Genomic DNA, 17,050 nt, shown 5'->3' on the forward strand with positions numbered 1-17,050 from the left:
TGGAAATGACCAACCGGCTGCCTGTGAGATGAGGGAATAATGAGGGGACGATTTCCTTCCTTTTTTTAGATGCTGCCTCTCTCCGTCATCTGTCATCGGCGTCATCTCTCAGGCCCATGTAACAGCCTCGCGTGCGCACGGCTATATGCGCGTATACGTGAGCGCTTTGCTGCGGTGGTAAATAACGGCAGGATAGTCGGCGTGTGTGTTTATGGCAGTGAGTGAGGGCACATCGTGCTGGGTCTGACGCTGAGACATGAAATGATTCGGTCAGGCCTCATTTAGCCCAGACTGATAGCGGGACACCAGGAGCTGCTGAGGCAGGCAAATACAACCGCTAGATACTGTAAACTGTAAACGCTTTTTTCCAGCGGATAGACACCTGAGTCTGCCGTTTCACCTACTTCGCTATCCCAGAATGCCTTGTGTGACACGGCCCTCACCTTTTCTCGCAATCTTAAACAAATGCAATTACATGTCAGACCACTCCCCGATTCTGTTAACATGACGCCAGTTGTCTCAAATGTAAGCAGAGCAAACATGCTACCTAATGGTCAACTAATGGCGTCCGGACACACTGTACACACATGACATCTCTGTACATACAGAGAGAGCGTACTCTGTCTGCCATTAGTATTAATGTGCATAGCGTGCACATACACACACCTGTGCCCCCAGAGCATACTGTTAACAGGATAATCGAGTCCTTCTTCTCATCTGCTCAACACCAGCAAAGTCAGATTGTGGACTTTGACCTTTTCCTTTGTTCCTTATTAACATCAGCAGTTAATGGGGTGTGGGCTACAAACAGGTGAGGCTGCAAGCTAATGCTACAGACTAGAACCAGAGGGAGTGCTTCTCTATTACAAAGAGGCGAAAAGGTTTTCGCAGCAGCTGGAAGTGGTCTGCTATAGGTTTTGTTTTTCTGTGTGTACAGCTGAGCTGCAGGTAAACGTAAAGGGAGGTGTCAGTTGGAGGGTATAGTTTGTGGAGTTGTGATGGGGCAAGAGGGGAGAGAGAGCGAGATGCACTGTCTATTGACTATCACACAGAGCACCCTTGTGCCCTCGCTGGGCTGCGATTGTGCCGGCGGACAAAGCCCTGATTCAGCACATCCTTTCCCCGAGGGAGAGCTCTGGAAACCGAAGACGGCGGCCATCCCCTCCCTTTCCCCCCACTCATCCTCTGCTTCTGTCTCTCCCTCCCTCTGTCTCTATCTCTCCCTCTCTCCCTCGCTTTCTCTCTGGCCAGTAACGTGGCAGCAGCCATGCATCAAAGAGAACTACAGAACAATGCAAGGGGCCAGCCAGGAATTTGAAGTGCTTTTTTTCCCCCTTAAACAGGAATTTCATATGGCAGAGTTCTGTCATATCCTGGGTGGACCATCTGAGCGGTCAGAGGAACAAGAAACCAAAGAGTGGAACAAAGAGATATTTTAGTTGTAACTCACTGTCCTGCCTGGGTAAGAATAAACAGGGGAGGGGAAAGAAAACTTCAGCATCTTCTCTATTTCTCCTCTGCCTGCGCCCTCGCTGTAAAATAGCCAAGAACGTGGCAGCATCCGTCAGGGGTGGTGACAACACCCAGAATGTACCAGAGATAGGCCGGCACAGCCTAAGCCTCTCTAATGACTTTATTTGTGAAAATTGATTCCCGGTGTGTTTTTGTTAACACAGCTGGTGTAACATTAATACGCAGCTCCGTGTCCACCTATGTGTATGTGCATGCGTGTGTGGAAACGTGGTTCGTGATGATGTTACCCAGTGCGAGACCTCTTTATAAATGGATCTGCGGGCATTTCACAGCCGGGCTTGGATTTCACAGCATTTAGGAAGGCAGGGACTCTTCCTATATCTATCTCTGTCTACGTCTATGTCTCTGTCTATTTCTCTCATTCTCCCTCTCTCTTCCTCTCCCTCTCCCCTCTCTCTCTCCTCCCAGGTTAGCGGACTATTTCTGCATTAATCACCATGACACAGGCAAGGCAACTCAATTTTCTGCTCCTGTAGGTAAGGTGCGTGGCGTCCCGAAACGGTGGCACGAGGCATGAAACAGGCAAGCGGGGGCTAATCTTTGGTTACTGGTGTAATTGAAATGCTATCCACACTGTAGGGTGCATTAAAGTCTGATAACAGCGGTTCCTGTGGCCAATTTAAGTAGCTTGACTTCCCTTGGCTAGAAGGGAAGAAAGCAAAGGGTGAGAGAGAGAGAGAGAGAGAGAAAGAGAGAGAGCGAGTATGTCAGGATGGAGGGGAGGGAGACGAAGGGTGGGGAAGGGAGGGGGGCTGATAGATAAGGCCGACAAACCAGGCTAATTCTCCAGGCATGTTTCTCATTGTGATCCAGGAAAAATGAGAAAAAAATGAATCACGGAACCAAAAAATCAATTGACCCTCGGGTGGCTTGTCAGGCTGTGAGTCTGATAAACCTAAAAGCTTCGTTAATGTCGGCCTGCCTGTACCCAACAGATAGAGCACTTTGTAAATGAACCCGCTTTGATAAATATATTAAGGAAAGCTGTGAATAAAAGGCACAGACTTGTCATTTGTAAATAGAACCCCCGCTACATGGAATTAGAATGATAAAATGGGGTTCCATATAATTAAGTTTGTGTAAGACCTGAAATCCGTGCAAATACCTTCCCGGAATTTTGAAAGGAAGCTGTCAGTTCAATTAATCTGAACATCACCCTGAGAATGTACAGAACAAAATTAAGCTGCAGATAAAACCTGGGCTAGTATTTTGATAAGTAATTCCTGTATCATTTCTTTGCTTCTGTGATCATTTTATTTAATCCACCACCCCCAGTTATGTGCTAAGCCATCTACAAAGGCCCTGCTGGCCAGGCCACCAAAACCTTAATCCACCATATAGCTGGTGTAAAAAAACGGGGAGGGGGTGGAAGGCAGTTTTTGCCTTTTGTGGGGGCACCAGTGGTGGAGCTAGGTATGGTTTTTTGGATGAAGGGGTGGGGTTGGTGTGGGGGCTGTAGGGGTAGCTTATGATCTCTGCCTTTCTCCCTTAAATATATCCCACTGAATACGTGTGTATCAAACCACAAAGACCACTGACTTAGCCGCGGAACACTTTGCCGATAACACTGGAACATCCTGGTAGCTTAAACATAATAATGTCACAAAGGTGGTTGTCTGTGTGTACGTCAACGTGCGCACCTCCGTGTGTGTCTATATGCAACGGGGCGGGCTGTACATAAACGGTTTTCACACTTTAGTAGTATTAGCCGCCTTGGCTGGTGGGGAGAGGGAGGCGAAGGCTTTTGAAAATAAAAGGCAGAGCGATGCTGGTGGTGGAGATAGGACGAGCGGAAATCTTGACTCACCAGTTGTTTACTTGTAAGATGGTGAGGCCTGTGTCTTGGGCTAGCTGCTTCTTCTGCTCTTCAGAGGGGTATGGGTGCTGCAGGAGCAAACAGAGAGAAACACACACACATGAGCCTCTGACACATACACATAACTGTGAATATTCACGCATGTAAGCACTCGTTAAGAGAAATACTGCAGAGGTGACACATGAGTCAAGTTCCTAACTGTTGTCCTATTAATGTATGCATTCAGTACTTGTGATTGTTGTATTGTGTAACCCAAGACTGCACCTTCTTGTGACCTCCACCCAACCCTGCCCCTCCTCTCTGCACAGTATAGGCATACAGAACATACATGTGTACACCCACACACACACACACAAGCATGCACAAGAACACATGTACACACGATTCAGTGCGAAACCTGTCAGAGCTGGCCAAACAAGTTTGTCAAACTGTCAACTGTGATAACCCCCTTCTCGATCCCCACCGCGCCTACACACAAATAACGTATGGTAAGTGAGCACATTGAACACCTTGCACGTTACAAAAAAAAAGAAAAAAAAAAACACTTACGAGAACACACACACACGCTGACACACACAAGACTTTTCAGCAGGCCTAACAGATACTGTGGTGTCTGAGAATCCTTTTATAATACCAGGCAACAGAATGAGTGGGTGCAGATTTGCAGTGAATACATTTATCTTTCCTTGAATGTCTGGCATGTATCCTGGTGGTGGCTCTTTCATAGAGAGCAGCTGAATACAGACTAATGCTACAAGAACAGAATGCTGTGAAATCTCCTCCACAGCCTCGCCAGGATTTTTACCTGAAAATGTAATTCTGCGACCAGGGCTGCAATGATACTATTTGTGTCAGGTCCAATCTAGACAACACGAGCTGATATAAATGGCAGACCTTGGGCTGCCTTGCTCCCCCTGGGCCTGCTATGAAGCATGACAAAACAACAGTGATCGCTGGTGACAGATGTCTTTAAGGGCCAGATTAGGAGTCGGGGCGCACGCAAACAAAACAAATGAGACACTATGTGTTTCATTCAGCCGCTGTAGACAGAGAGCACACGCATGCACGCAGAGTTACAACATGCACACAAGCATGTGCCAAAAGAGATGCACGCGGACCCATACAAATGCTCACAAATCTGACACCTGCAAATCATCACACAAACATTCCTTTCTAAAAGGTGACACTTGAATCCTCCTATTTTCAGGTGCTTTCAAGCTCCATTAACGCACATTCTTCCCCTTTAAGGAAAATACCCTTGGCCTCAAGACGTATTCCCTTTTTTTCCCGCCTCCTTTCCTCCTCCGTACTAATTGAGAAAGCAAATTTCATAGAGCTGGTAATGTGCGCCTGGCTTGTGTTAATTGAATTCAATTTTAACTTGAAATGATAACAGTTGCTCAAGAACTATTTTCTCATTTACTGCTGAAATAATTGATGTAAGTGAGGTCTCATATCAGCAGAGAGGAGGATTCCTCCTTTCAGGTAGTACTGCTGTCTAAATGTAGTCTATTTTAATTAAAAGAGAGATGAAAAAAAAAATGGTTTGAGGAATGTGCTCAATTAATAACAAACAAGGTTGAGATTGGACAAATAATGAGCCCCGGCTGCAGAGAGGGATTAATCTGATTTGTACTTGTGTACGCAGTCCCTTTTAATATGCTAAAATCATTAACAAAGGAAAGATGATAATGCTTGTATAGAAATACATTTTTTGATTGCCAGGTGCTGACATTTCCTTGGCTCGCGGAGACAGAGCAATTTCTGTGAGTTACTGTGTATGTGTCTGCATGCGTGCACGTATGAATGTGTGTGTGTGTGTGTTGCACAACAAATAGTGCAAAGGAGAGACATGTATGCAGTATATGTACATGCCCGCGTACATGTGTGCCTGTGTATGTCGTCTCTGGACCACAACATGTAATCGGAGTTCAACCTCTTTTCACCCTCCCCCTTACACTCCTGGGCTTCCTTGGGGTTTTCACATCAGCTATGACCTCGGTCATGATCAAAACATGCTCGCCAATATACACAAACTCCCTCCCACTCTTTCTTTTTTCCAATGGGCACACACACACACACACACACACACAACCGAAACATATACACACATTCGCACGCGCATGCACAAATAGAGAAGTAGCTAAAGATAATGTGGTATGGAGGTGTGGGGAGAGGAGCAGTCTAGATTGGAAATGGGAGTGGGTCATTTACATTGTATTAAGGCTTCCTCAGCGTCTCAGGCCCAGACCCGGTCATCAATCGCCTGCTGTCAGCCAGAGCGCGCGAGCTCTAGCCCGGTGATAAATACACCGGCCAGCGGCGTAGCTCGTCCAGCAGCCACCACGTAATGAATGGTTTGAACAAACAAGAAAGATGTCTCATCAAGGAGAGTGGGGACGTTAAAGCCCCTCTCGCACACAAAACCCCTGAGTAAGGAGATTTAGTCCGACCACATAGACACGACACTAGGAAAAAAAAAAAAAAAAAAAAAACCTATTTAGTTCTGCTCATACCCCTCTCAGCCCTCACTCATTCCCCCGCTCCTTGCCTCATTGTGTCAGACTAGATCACCCCTTGCAACCCTCCACTTGCATGCATTTGCACATCAGCTCAACCAAGCACGCACACAGAGGAGCAAAGTTAGAAATAAACACATCGACTATGCTAGGATATAACCTTTCCTCATCCTCTGTTCATCTGTCCTCAGCTCCTTCTCTTGCCTTTCTCGCTGATCCCCCTCCCAAACACACACACAGGCACACATGTACCCTTTATGGCTGCAACTGCAGGCCACCCACACTTTACGTTGTGGCAGCTTTCCTTAAAGCATGGCGCTCTAAAATCTCAGCTACAGAAAATGGTGTGTGGTGGCAATGGCAACACACACACACACACACACAATCACACATGGGCATGAGAAGTAGGTGGGCCTAGTGGTTACAAGGCTGCAGCAGCCGTGAAATTGGAGAACAGCTCTTTAGACCTTTGAGTAACCTCTTAATGTTAATTGCCTCAATAAAAAAAAATATGTTAGTAAATCACTCAATGAAAAGAAATAAATCTGATATAAAAAGAGTTAACGTGAGATGAGCTGGTGTAGAAAATATGAAACACAGAGATCTAAATCTGCTCTAATGTGTTTCTTCCTAAAGATGTCCTTCTGTGCCCTCAGGAGACAGCACGACATGGTTATTTAATTGATGAAACACAAACACAGAGCCAGATCAAAGATGGTATTGATAATCTTCTCCACTGGCTTTGGATCCGCTCAATATGTTCAGTTACAAACACCAAGGCCAATATCATTAAAAGAGGATTGACCGCAAAACGTAAAACAGCCAGTCTATAAATAATTAGAGCCAGAAATGAGCAGCTTCAGGTTGTTGTGTGAGCCGCGCCGGTCACCAATCGAAACAGCTCTGTTAATTACGCTAAAGCCTGTTAATGGCACGAGCGCGTGTGCTCTCCTGATGCACACATGTTGCCCAACTCAAAAACTGAAAAAGCCGCAGCCAAACATCAACACAGACACATAAACACAAACACAGGCGCATATGCAGGTGGATCGCATTCTGCCAGTCATTGAGAATTGAGCTTGTGTGTGTGTGTAACCCACTGCTGGCTAAATTACAGGGTGTGATGTGCTCTGTGCTCTCTGATAGTGCTGGATGTAATGGCCCCTGTGGTTGCTGAACATTACAAGCTGAGGTAGCTTCATCATCTGCTGCGTACGGTCCTTAAACCCCCCCTGAGCCCAGCTTGGCGTTTCACCATATACACAATAACCACCACCACCATCTACTCCACTGCCGGCCGGGCCGCTCTTACTTCACAGTTCACACCACCACACCTTTCGCCCACATCGACTCCCGTGTCTACTCCTTCAACATCCAGCTCACTATATATCAGTTTCCTACTCTCCTGACACCTATTTGCTGCCGTCGTCAAATCCCAGAGCCTGATCATTATCCCGGCTGTTCCATTCAACCCCCACCCTCCCCACCACCACACACTCTGCCCCTTCCCCTTGCCCCCTCCACCCACCCACCCACCAATGAACCTGCAGCCCCCTTGCCTGAACCACTGGTGGACCCCATTGATGAATGACATCATCAGTGTGTGACATGAGTTATGGAGTCAGGTCACAAGGTTGCAGTGGCTTGCAAACCCATTCCATGCTAATGACTCCCAGGAAATCACAGGCCATTGGCTGTTTACCCCCGGTGCCATGGCGACACAAAGGACTTTCTGATGATGATTGGTGTGATGCAGCTCCAGCTATTTTATGTCTTGACTTGGCTAAGATTTTTTTAGCTATACTCCTGAAACGGTAAAAAAAAGTGTTTATTCATTTTTAAGCACTGCACTTAATGAAAGTGTCAATGGCTAAACACAGAAGTAATTCTATACAATTATTTTTTCATGGTAAGGCTTTCATGTGTTGACAGCGTTTGACGGGCTTTATTGTGACTTTGTGTCTAGTTTTACAGCAATATTGTATCCCAGTGTTTCCTTTCATATATGCCTTCCTCACATTGATTGGAATCTTATTTGTTTTTAATCAAAGTGACTGGAGGGTGATGATAATATTCACTGTCAGAAATAAACGCAATCAAATATAGGAATGACATTTTAATATGGATACTGCGTTGAGCTGGGGGTAAGATTGGCACATTTTAAATATCAAGTTGCCGTCGTTATTAACGTTGCAATTGGCTTCTTTGACAAATGACAATGAGATTGAATGCATATCGGCATTACTGGGAGATCAAACGGATATGACAAATAAATCCAGATGGAGGTTTTTTTTTTAATCCATCATGAGTGTTTACTATGCACAGAGCAATATTGGGCTTTTTGGCTGCAGTTTTCTGACAGATTTTGTGATTTAAATGGAAACAGTTAATTACTTGTCTCTGCAAACATCAAATGTATTGACAATTGACATAAAAATAAGAGCTTCATATTTCTATGAGAATGACATAATCAAATGATCATATTCATCACTCCAAATGGCAAATAATTACTTGTATCAAATTATGATGAAGACTTTGAACAGTGTGTATAAATGCTGTTCTGTTTCCATTACTCTCGTCATATCAATCTCAATTTCTATGCTGAACTTTATCTCTATCTTCAGTGCTTTCTCTTTCTTTCTGTCCCTGCCCCACTCTCTCTCTTTCTCTCTCTCTCCTCCCTCTCTTTGTGTGTTTTTGGGCGTGTGGAGGTGGGACGCAACGCAGAGAGTTTTTTGGGTGTTTGTTTTATTTTACTGGGAACTACACTGCTTCCTGAGAACAGGCTGGAAACAGGCAAGAATGCCACATGACTCAATGACTCAACCCTGCTGCTCTGCCTTTCTCTCTCTCTCTCTCTCTCTCTCTCTCTCAAAAGCGCACACGCACACACATGTAGCCAACTTATAAACAGAACTCACATGATGCCAACCTACAAACCGCACGCACTGCATGCCAACCTCTGATAACAGCAAATGAAAGTACATCCATATCTACACCTCACACGATCTGCATTCAGAACATACCACTACTCTCTCACTCCAGACTCTAGAGCTTCAATAAGGGCTCTCAGCGGACTGCCCTCTGACAGTAAAACAGTGATGATTGCAAATACAAGGCGGACTGGCTAGGCCCACGGCATCTATTATAGAGCAAAAAGGGCCCCCAGTCTGTCTGTCTGCCTCTCTGACTGGCTGGCTGGCTGGCTGGCTGGCTGGCTGGTTGGCAGTGCATCAGTACTACTACTGCTGTTGCTGCCACGGCCCCCCCACAACAATCGTTGGCTGGGCTCCTGAAGCCAGCTCCTTGGACCCCAGCCAGCAGCCTGTTTGCTCTACACCATTAATTTATGTTCATTGGAGATGGTGCAAGGTTGTAGAGAAGCTCTACGGCATAACTGCCCCGCTCGCCTGCCAAGCTACAGTAACAGTAAAGCGGGTGAGTCGGAGGGAGGGATGGAGGGAGGAATGAACGGAAGGTGAGGGTGAGGAAGGAGCCCTGGAGGATGTGCGAGATATAGGCATCTGATTGTACCAAGCTCCATGAGGCTAAATAGCAATCACTCCCACACAATCCCAATGCACCTCCAGACTCAGAAGATCGACCAACGGATGGAGCGAGATGTTTGAGGGGAACATTTTCCAAATGATATCATGCATAATGAAATGGCGATGAAACGATATAACTTTCATCCAATCGGCTCAAGACTCCCAAACAACGATCGACTGAGCTCAACCCGCATACTGTAGATCTATTCATGTTTGTTAACAGTTGTGTGTGTCCGTGTGTTGTGTTGTGTTGTGGTGTGTTGTGTGTTGTGTGTTGTGTTGTGAACCTGGTCTCATTTGTGGCCTGCAGCCATAGAGATGTGTCTATTTAATCGTCAGATCAAGTTCATGGCTTCTTATTCCACCACACGGCAACCCTTCCACTTTCAGGAGGAGGAATACGATCCCTCCATCCTTACAGCGGGGGCCTGGTCTCCTCTCTCTCTCTCTCTCTCTCTCTCTCTCTCTCTCTCTCTCTCTCACGTTTGTCGATCTCTCCTTCTCCCGCCATACACCACGGGCCCCAGCAGCTATCCCTTTCCTTGCTACACGCTAACCCGTCTGGCCTCGTCTCATATCCTCTCCACTCCACCTCTTCTCGTCTCCTCTCCTCTCATCTCGTCGCGTCCCCCTCTTTCAAAGTTTCCGCTCAAGCTTTAAGCCAGGTCCTGGAGGGCAGGAATTTGGCCTGGTTTTTCAGACCAGTCTTTTGGCTTTGTTGTGGTAACTGCCTGCTCAGGGGCACCCAGCTCTGTTCTGCTCTGCTCTCCAGCTCGCCTGATGTCAACACACAGCCACGCTCGCTACTTGCTCTCAAGAAATCTTTAAAACATCTTGTAGCAATGACTACAGCTGAGCCAAAGGACCATCCTCCTACAAAGGCTTTTGTTCCTATTAAATTTCAATAAGCTTGAACTTTCAAGTCTTTGGTAGATTTTTTTTTTTATAATTCTCTAAAAATGAATCTCCTGCTCTTTTATCCTCTATGATGTTGCTAGCTGGCAGTGTCAGGTAATTGGTGTCTTGCCTTTGCGAGGGACTTTTAGGGCTTCTAAGCAGATCATTAGAGGCCTGGTGGGCTTGTCAACGCACAAGACCCACCCACTTTGCCTGCACGGAACAACCTCATATCAACACCAGTTATCACTGCTGCCAGTCATAATGTCACTGAAAGCACGAGCCACAGGTAAAGTGTAGTGAATAGACTAAGCCTCTGAATAAACAGCAGCGCTGGTTTAATGACTTTTGTACACACTGTAAAAAAGCAATGGTTTTTTCAACCGACGAACTGAGACACCTGGCCTCTAACAAGAGCGGTAAACAGATTTCCACCAAAACATTTTACACAGATACACACATACATTTTTAATGGATTTTTCAGTTCCTATTATTTCCAATAGGAGAAAAAATATATAATTTCTTTCTCTGTGATTCCAACATTTTTTGGCCAAAATAAATTGGGGAATTCAGTGTGGCCTCATAAATGCTGAAATAATTATATCTGCATCAAATAGGTTTCAGTTATTAGTCACACTGAGGTATAGTGAAGCTTACAAGCCACTGTGAAGAAATGCTGGGAAAGCACAAGGGACCAATGAGAGGACAGTAAAGCAAAGCACTCACACACAGCCTAGAGCCTGTTGATAAAGTCTGTTGGGAAAAGGACTTAATATTAACATACAGGGTCTCTTTAAGTTTATCCTCCTTCTCCATTGTGTTCTTTAGACTTTGTTTAACTTCCTAAGTCAAAGTAAAGTGGGGCTGATCTTCAATTGAAATAGTAACAGATTAATTTGTGGAGAGATGGACAGACTGAGCGAGAGAAAAAGGGGGTTTGTTCCCTCTTCAAATAGAAGCTTCTGAGAGTCTCCACTTGACGGTTCTCCCTTTCATTGTGCATTAACTTAATGAGCATAAGTATTCAAATACACAACCAAGACCTCTTTTAACACTCTCCCTCTCTCTCTCTCTCTCTTTAGTCTCTCCCTCTGTCTCTTTAAGACTCCACATTCTCCAGAGAAAGGCCAGTGCGTTGTAATAGCGAGCCTGAGGACACAACAACAAGAGCACAACCACTTACAGAGGACAAACAAGAAACCCCTGGGGCCAGCGATGGAATGTCAAGGCAATTTGGAAGATATCATAGGACATTTGTAATGTCAATTTTTGTTTTCAGGTCAAAAATCAAAGGCAAACATGGTTGGTAACATTTGTCCATTACAGTGCAGGCAGGAAGACCCCCCTCCCCTCCTCCTCCAGCAAAAAACAGCTGCAGGGGACACTTCCTGTTTGCTAATGATGCTAAATGTGTTTAAGTCAACCATGTCAAATTTTCTCTCCCTCTGAATGGACAGCTGGGGTGGAAGGAAAGATTTTCTCTCCTCTCCTGCACCGTCTCCCCTTTTCTCTCCCCTCTGCCAGCCAGAGACGCTCTTAGGCCCATGACAGACAGACACTTCAGATCATGTCCCTGTCAGTGAGACAGAGTAGCATAGCTGATGGTTACCATAGGTGCATTCATCTGAGATCACAAGCACTTCCATGGAACAAAGCCAACCAAGCCCTGATCAGTCACCACCCCGTCCCTACCTGTTGTGTCTGTTCTCTCTTAGCGAAATACCGTTTTTGCCTCTCAGATATGCACATCTTCTGAGCTCTCCTTTCATCTAGGGGTGTATGAGTCAAGGAGATGTCTCCTGTCATTGCTCAACACCCAGGGGCGGCTGGCTGCATGCGACTGTGTGGACTGACAAATGCCCTCAGGATCTTTCACTTTCTTAATGTTCCTCAAAGGAGAGACGACATGTGATGGGAGTTAAAATGCCTTTAGGAGGTGCCGCCAAAAACAGAAGAGGAGAGAAGAGAAGAGAAGAGAAGAGAAGAGAAGAGAAGAGAAGAGAAGAGAAGAGAAGAGAAGAGAAGAGAAGAGAAGAGAAGAGAAGAGAAGAGAAGAGAAGAGAAGAGAAGAGAAGAGAAGAGAAGAGAAGAGAAGGTATATAGCTTTCAAACCTGGTTAATAGCAGCCAATCTTTAAGTGCATTCTTCCATCCTCTCCCTCTCTCTCCTTGTAGTGCTCTTAGGCTCAATCCTGCCCGGGGGCCGAGGTGACCTTTGACCTGGCTGGCCTGCCTAGCTACAGCCCTCTCGTTTGTTAGGGGCTTTATCCACTGACAAAGCAGGCAGGAAGTTGGCAGCCACCCAGCAGCCCCATGGGAGGATGACCATCAGCTAGCTCAGCTTACCGCTTATTACAGGATGGTGGAGAGCATGTGTGTTTGTGTGTGTGTGTGTGTGTGAGTGAGTGTGTGAGTGTGTCTGTCTGTGCGCTGGCGTGTGTTTGTGTCCTTGTGCTTGCATATACTGTATGTCTGCATGTGTTTGCGCACACACTCGTGCATGTGCAACTGCGGGCGTGTTTGGCTGTGTGTGGAAGAACGACAAAATCAGAAATGTGGCTGACTTTTTTTTTTTTTTTTTCCTTTTTTTTTTTTATGCCGACAATTTTTTACTATGCTAGTTAATGACACGCAAAAGAATAAGCCTGGAAGCTACGAACGTCCCTGTCTCCAAGCTAACCCGATCAGCTACGCATGTTAGCAACAATCAGGCAACCTTCCAGCCGCTGGACTCAGGGGACCCCAGCACACTTCACTCTCTCTCTCTCTCTTTCTCTCTCTCTCTCTCCACTTTTTCTCCTCCTCCTCCTCCTCTCTGCAGCCTGCTCATCAGAGCGCTCAGAACAGCTCACTAAAACATTATATCATAAGACACTCCAGTTTCACTCTCGCCACTCCATAAAAGTCAGGTAATTCATACTTCATTTATATACCTTCCCATTAATAAAGCTGATGAACTTTTACTCCTTAAATCTAATGGGCCATTTTGCCGTGACTGCCAGCTCTTGCCGTTTTCTCTGTGTCTCTCCGTCAGCCTCTCCTCTTCCTTCCACTCTTCCACCAGCGCTTTGGAGAAAAAGCTAATACACACTCAGCCAGCCACCGCTCACGTACAACGGTTTTATGGGTGAGGAGATAAAAAGAAGGATTTGGAGATTTTTGAGGCTTTTGAGTGACCTCTGCCACCGACATGCAGTGACACGTACCGTATGGTGGATTTGTTGTAGCTTTTGGTGGTTCTCTCTCTCTCTCTCTCCATCTATCTCTCTTACTCTCCCTTCTTCTGTCTGTTTTTCGCCGTTTCCCTCTACCTCTCTCTATCTGGGTGCAACGCAAGGTCACTGACCTTCGGGCCTAAAGCGAGGCATGATGGCTCCCCGGCTCGGAGGCTGTTGACAAGCATCTGTGTTCTTTTCAACAACTCGTTGAACCACCCCCCCTACCCCTTCCCTTCTCAGGAATGTAACACAACCGCTCACTGAGGTAACCCAAGCCCCTCCCCTCTCCCATCCTTCATTTACAGAAAGAGAAAGAGACAGAAAGAGAAAGAGAGCGAGAAGCAAGACCAACTGGGGGTGTTCGGCAGCTGTCCCCCCCCCATCTCCCCCGTCTAACTCTTGCTCCCTCTCCATTTCTCTTCCTCTCTCTCTTTTTTTTTTTTTATATTTGCTCCTAGCCCACTGCCTTCGGAATAATTAATGATGCAATTGAGCCAAGGAGAGGACTCTGACCAGCAGGGGCCGTTCCTGAATGCCTGGGTAGCCGTTTTATTGTGGACAGGAAATAGAAAGAGAGAAAGACACTGGGAGACAGATAGGCAGGGGAAGAGAAAGAAATAAAACAGTCACAGCGAGAGAAAGAGATTGTTAAGCGTCTCTTCTCCAACAAGCCTTAACCCAGTCTCTCCCTGTGTTTTCGTCCCCTCAAGTCTAATCCTCCATCCCCATCCCCCTCTCCTCTCCTCCATCCTGATGGCGGGATTGGGGGGCCTGACCTGTCTGGTGATTGATGGTAATGTCTCAGGAAGTCATTTTCCCTGACAGCACCCCGCCGCCTTTCACCAAGCCTGGTGCAGAGGTGAGCCCATCACACGGACGCTTTTAACTCTTTGCTCACCCACTGCCCAGGTCTCTCCGGCCCATCTACTTCACACACCCTCGTCCCCCGCGCACCACCCTCTCATTCCATGTTGCAGAGCACCCTACTTCAACAGAAAGTTGATGACAAAACAAAGCAATTCTGTCAGAAAAAAAGCGAAAATTAAAAAGTTTGCAGAACGGTATCTTCACCAAAAAAAGGGAGAAAAAAGCACAGGCCATCTTGAAGTGGATCTGCCAAGTGGCCCCTAATTCAGGTTGCTGGGGATGGATCCCCACGACTCCATTACTGTCAGCGCTTACCACCTCCATTATGGCAATTAGGACGTGGTTCCAACACTAGGAATGCTTTGCTATGCTGCGGAATTGCTAACATCTGCCGCGTCTCCGCTCCATGTGTCAGAGTAGAGTTGTCTTTTCTTAAACACACATCTTTTTTACAGTCACACTCTCTCCTCCTTTTTTCCCCCCTCCTGTTTCTTTAACACTGCTCTCAACATTTATTTTCTTAATTCGACTCAAACTGTGCCTTAAAGAGATCCCTCTCTGTTTGAGTCCAAATAACCTAAAATGATCCGTGAAGAGCCTCGCGGTTCCCGTTTTCAATAGGCTTCATTAGTTTTTAATATCTAGCCAAGGAAAGGAGGAGAAAATGGCATGGAGATAATCAATGGAAAGGGGCTGGTAGCCTATTAATCTCCCCCAAAGGATTGTGGGTTAATACACGCTCTTGCATAGGCAAACATGGCTGTGTGGTGAACACATCTGTCTGCCTGGATGGGCTACTTAATGAAACAGCCAGCATTTGGCTGCTGAGATGGATGTCGTTCCCCCGGTGAAAAATGAGTCCTCTCTCCCACTACGCTGAGGCAGAGCCACACATGATAGGGCTCCACTTAATTCACTGGGGACCTGTGTGAGAGCAACTTAAACAATGAGGGTGCCGAGCAGGACAGGCAACGCATGGCCACTAGAGCAAGTCTTCATGGAGATCATATCAGGGAATCCTAATGTGAACAAGAGTCTGAGTGATCCGGGAATGAGAGAAGGCGGAGAAAGACTAGAAGACGAGTAGTACAGTAGACAGATAAAGAAGAACAAGGGAGGAGAGAGATGGAGGCTGAGCCACCTGGGGTAGATAAGCAGGCTCAATGTGTCTGAGTGACAGTGTTTGTGTGTGAAAATGTGTGTATACCACCAGATTGTAAGTGTGTGTGCATACATGTACAGGCAGTCCTGTCTAACTGCTAGTGCATGTGCGCATGCTTAACGCACGTGCGTGTGTTTGTGCGTGTGTGTGTGTGTATTCTGACAGTGTCGGAGGTGACCCCTGGTCAGGGAGTCCTGTAACAGGAGCTCACCTCCGGTTCTGCGAGCTCTCCTCTCAGTGTGCTAAACAGCCACCTGAAGACAGGATTAGCCATTGTGACCTGGCCCCAGAGGTAACCGAGATACACCTCCGGGGGCAGACATGAAACACACACTGTCACATGTTGCAGAGACACAGCCAGGTGGGGAGAGACAAGCACAGAGGAAACGGGGGTTAAAAAGGAAAAAAAAAAAAAACAGACAGACAGAAAAACAAAAAGCTGTAAAATGGAGACAGGATGAGACAGGTGGTGGTGGGGATTGTAAGTGCAAACAGGACACCTATAAGAGGATGACTGCAAGTAGGATACAGTATAATGTCGAGCAAGCAAGGTGAAGGTGTTTGCTGTTTAGTGAAAACAAAGCATCAGAGCATAAGAGGATTGGACGACCTAACCCGGTGCCTTAGGGTTGCTGAGATTTGTGCCTGTATGGAAATTGATGCCTGTCAGCCCGTCTATGACTCAACTCTGACAGCATGCATGCATGTGTGTTTCTGTGTGCGCATACAAGTATGCGTGCTGTGCTGTGACAAATGAGCGGTGCTTAATTTGCGACTGATTATGCGGGCTGCGGGTGCCCTAAACCCCTTTGAACTAGTAATTGCCCCTGGTTTCAGTAATGAACATTAAGGAGTATTCAGAAACGTGTGGCTAATTACACATTTGCCCCCCTTTTTCATTTCTTCAGCTTCAAGCTGGATGAAAAAAAGAGGAAAAGGAGGAGCAGGAGCAGTAGGAGGAGGACGAGAGCCAAGGAGGAGGTTCTGGGTTGGGAGGCATACACTGCTGTTGTCGCCCTCTTTATCTCAATAATTGTACAAGCTGGTTTATGGGCTTTAGAGAGGTGCTTTGTGTGTCAGCCGCTGCAGCCCTGGGGATATGGGGGACTGGCTTTCCCCACGATCAATATTCAGAGAGATTCACATCTGGAGCCAAGACCTGCTCTGCTTAGATTTGGATTTATATATTTATTTTTATTTAATTTTTTTTCTTTGGTTCTCTCCTTCCTCTATCCATCTGATTTTTCTTATCAGTGTGTGGTACAGCTATTTTTTTTGATACACTGGTTGCTATCTATCACACATGCTCATATGTATAGCCTTGATCTTTGGGGAGGATGTGCCTGAAGAGAAATTCTGAAGTCTGAAGTGAACTAGGTCTGCTCTATGTGGAGAACAGCCCCCAACAACACATGGCTCAATATATATGCTAGGCAGAAGTGCTTGAGCAATGGAGCATTCTGGGTAAATGGCTGCGGTGCAGGGAGGGTC

General features: G+C 46.3%; 1 protein-coding gene across 3 annotated transcripts in view; it reads right to left on the reverse strand.

Moving 5' to 3' along the window:
* Positions 1 to 17,050, reverse strand: part of meis2a (Meis homeobox 2a) — a 79,326-nt gene that overhangs the window by 21,255 nt on the left and 41,021 nt on the right. For all 3 annotated transcript variants that reach the window (XM_083997826.1, XM_083997825.1, XM_083997824.1), the window contains exon 9: positions 3,341 to 3,417. In XM_083997826.1, the coding sequence (XP_083853952.1) occupies positions 3,341 to 3,417 (77 nt within the window). The remainder of the gene's footprint in view (positions 1 to 3,340; positions 3,418 to 17,050) is intronic.

This window comes from Trachurus trachurus (assembly GCF_905171665.1).
Source record: "Trachurus trachurus genome assembly, chromosome: 22".
Lineage (NCBI taxonomy): Eukaryota > Metazoa > Chordata > Actinopteri > Carangiformes > Carangidae > Trachurus > Trachurus trachurus.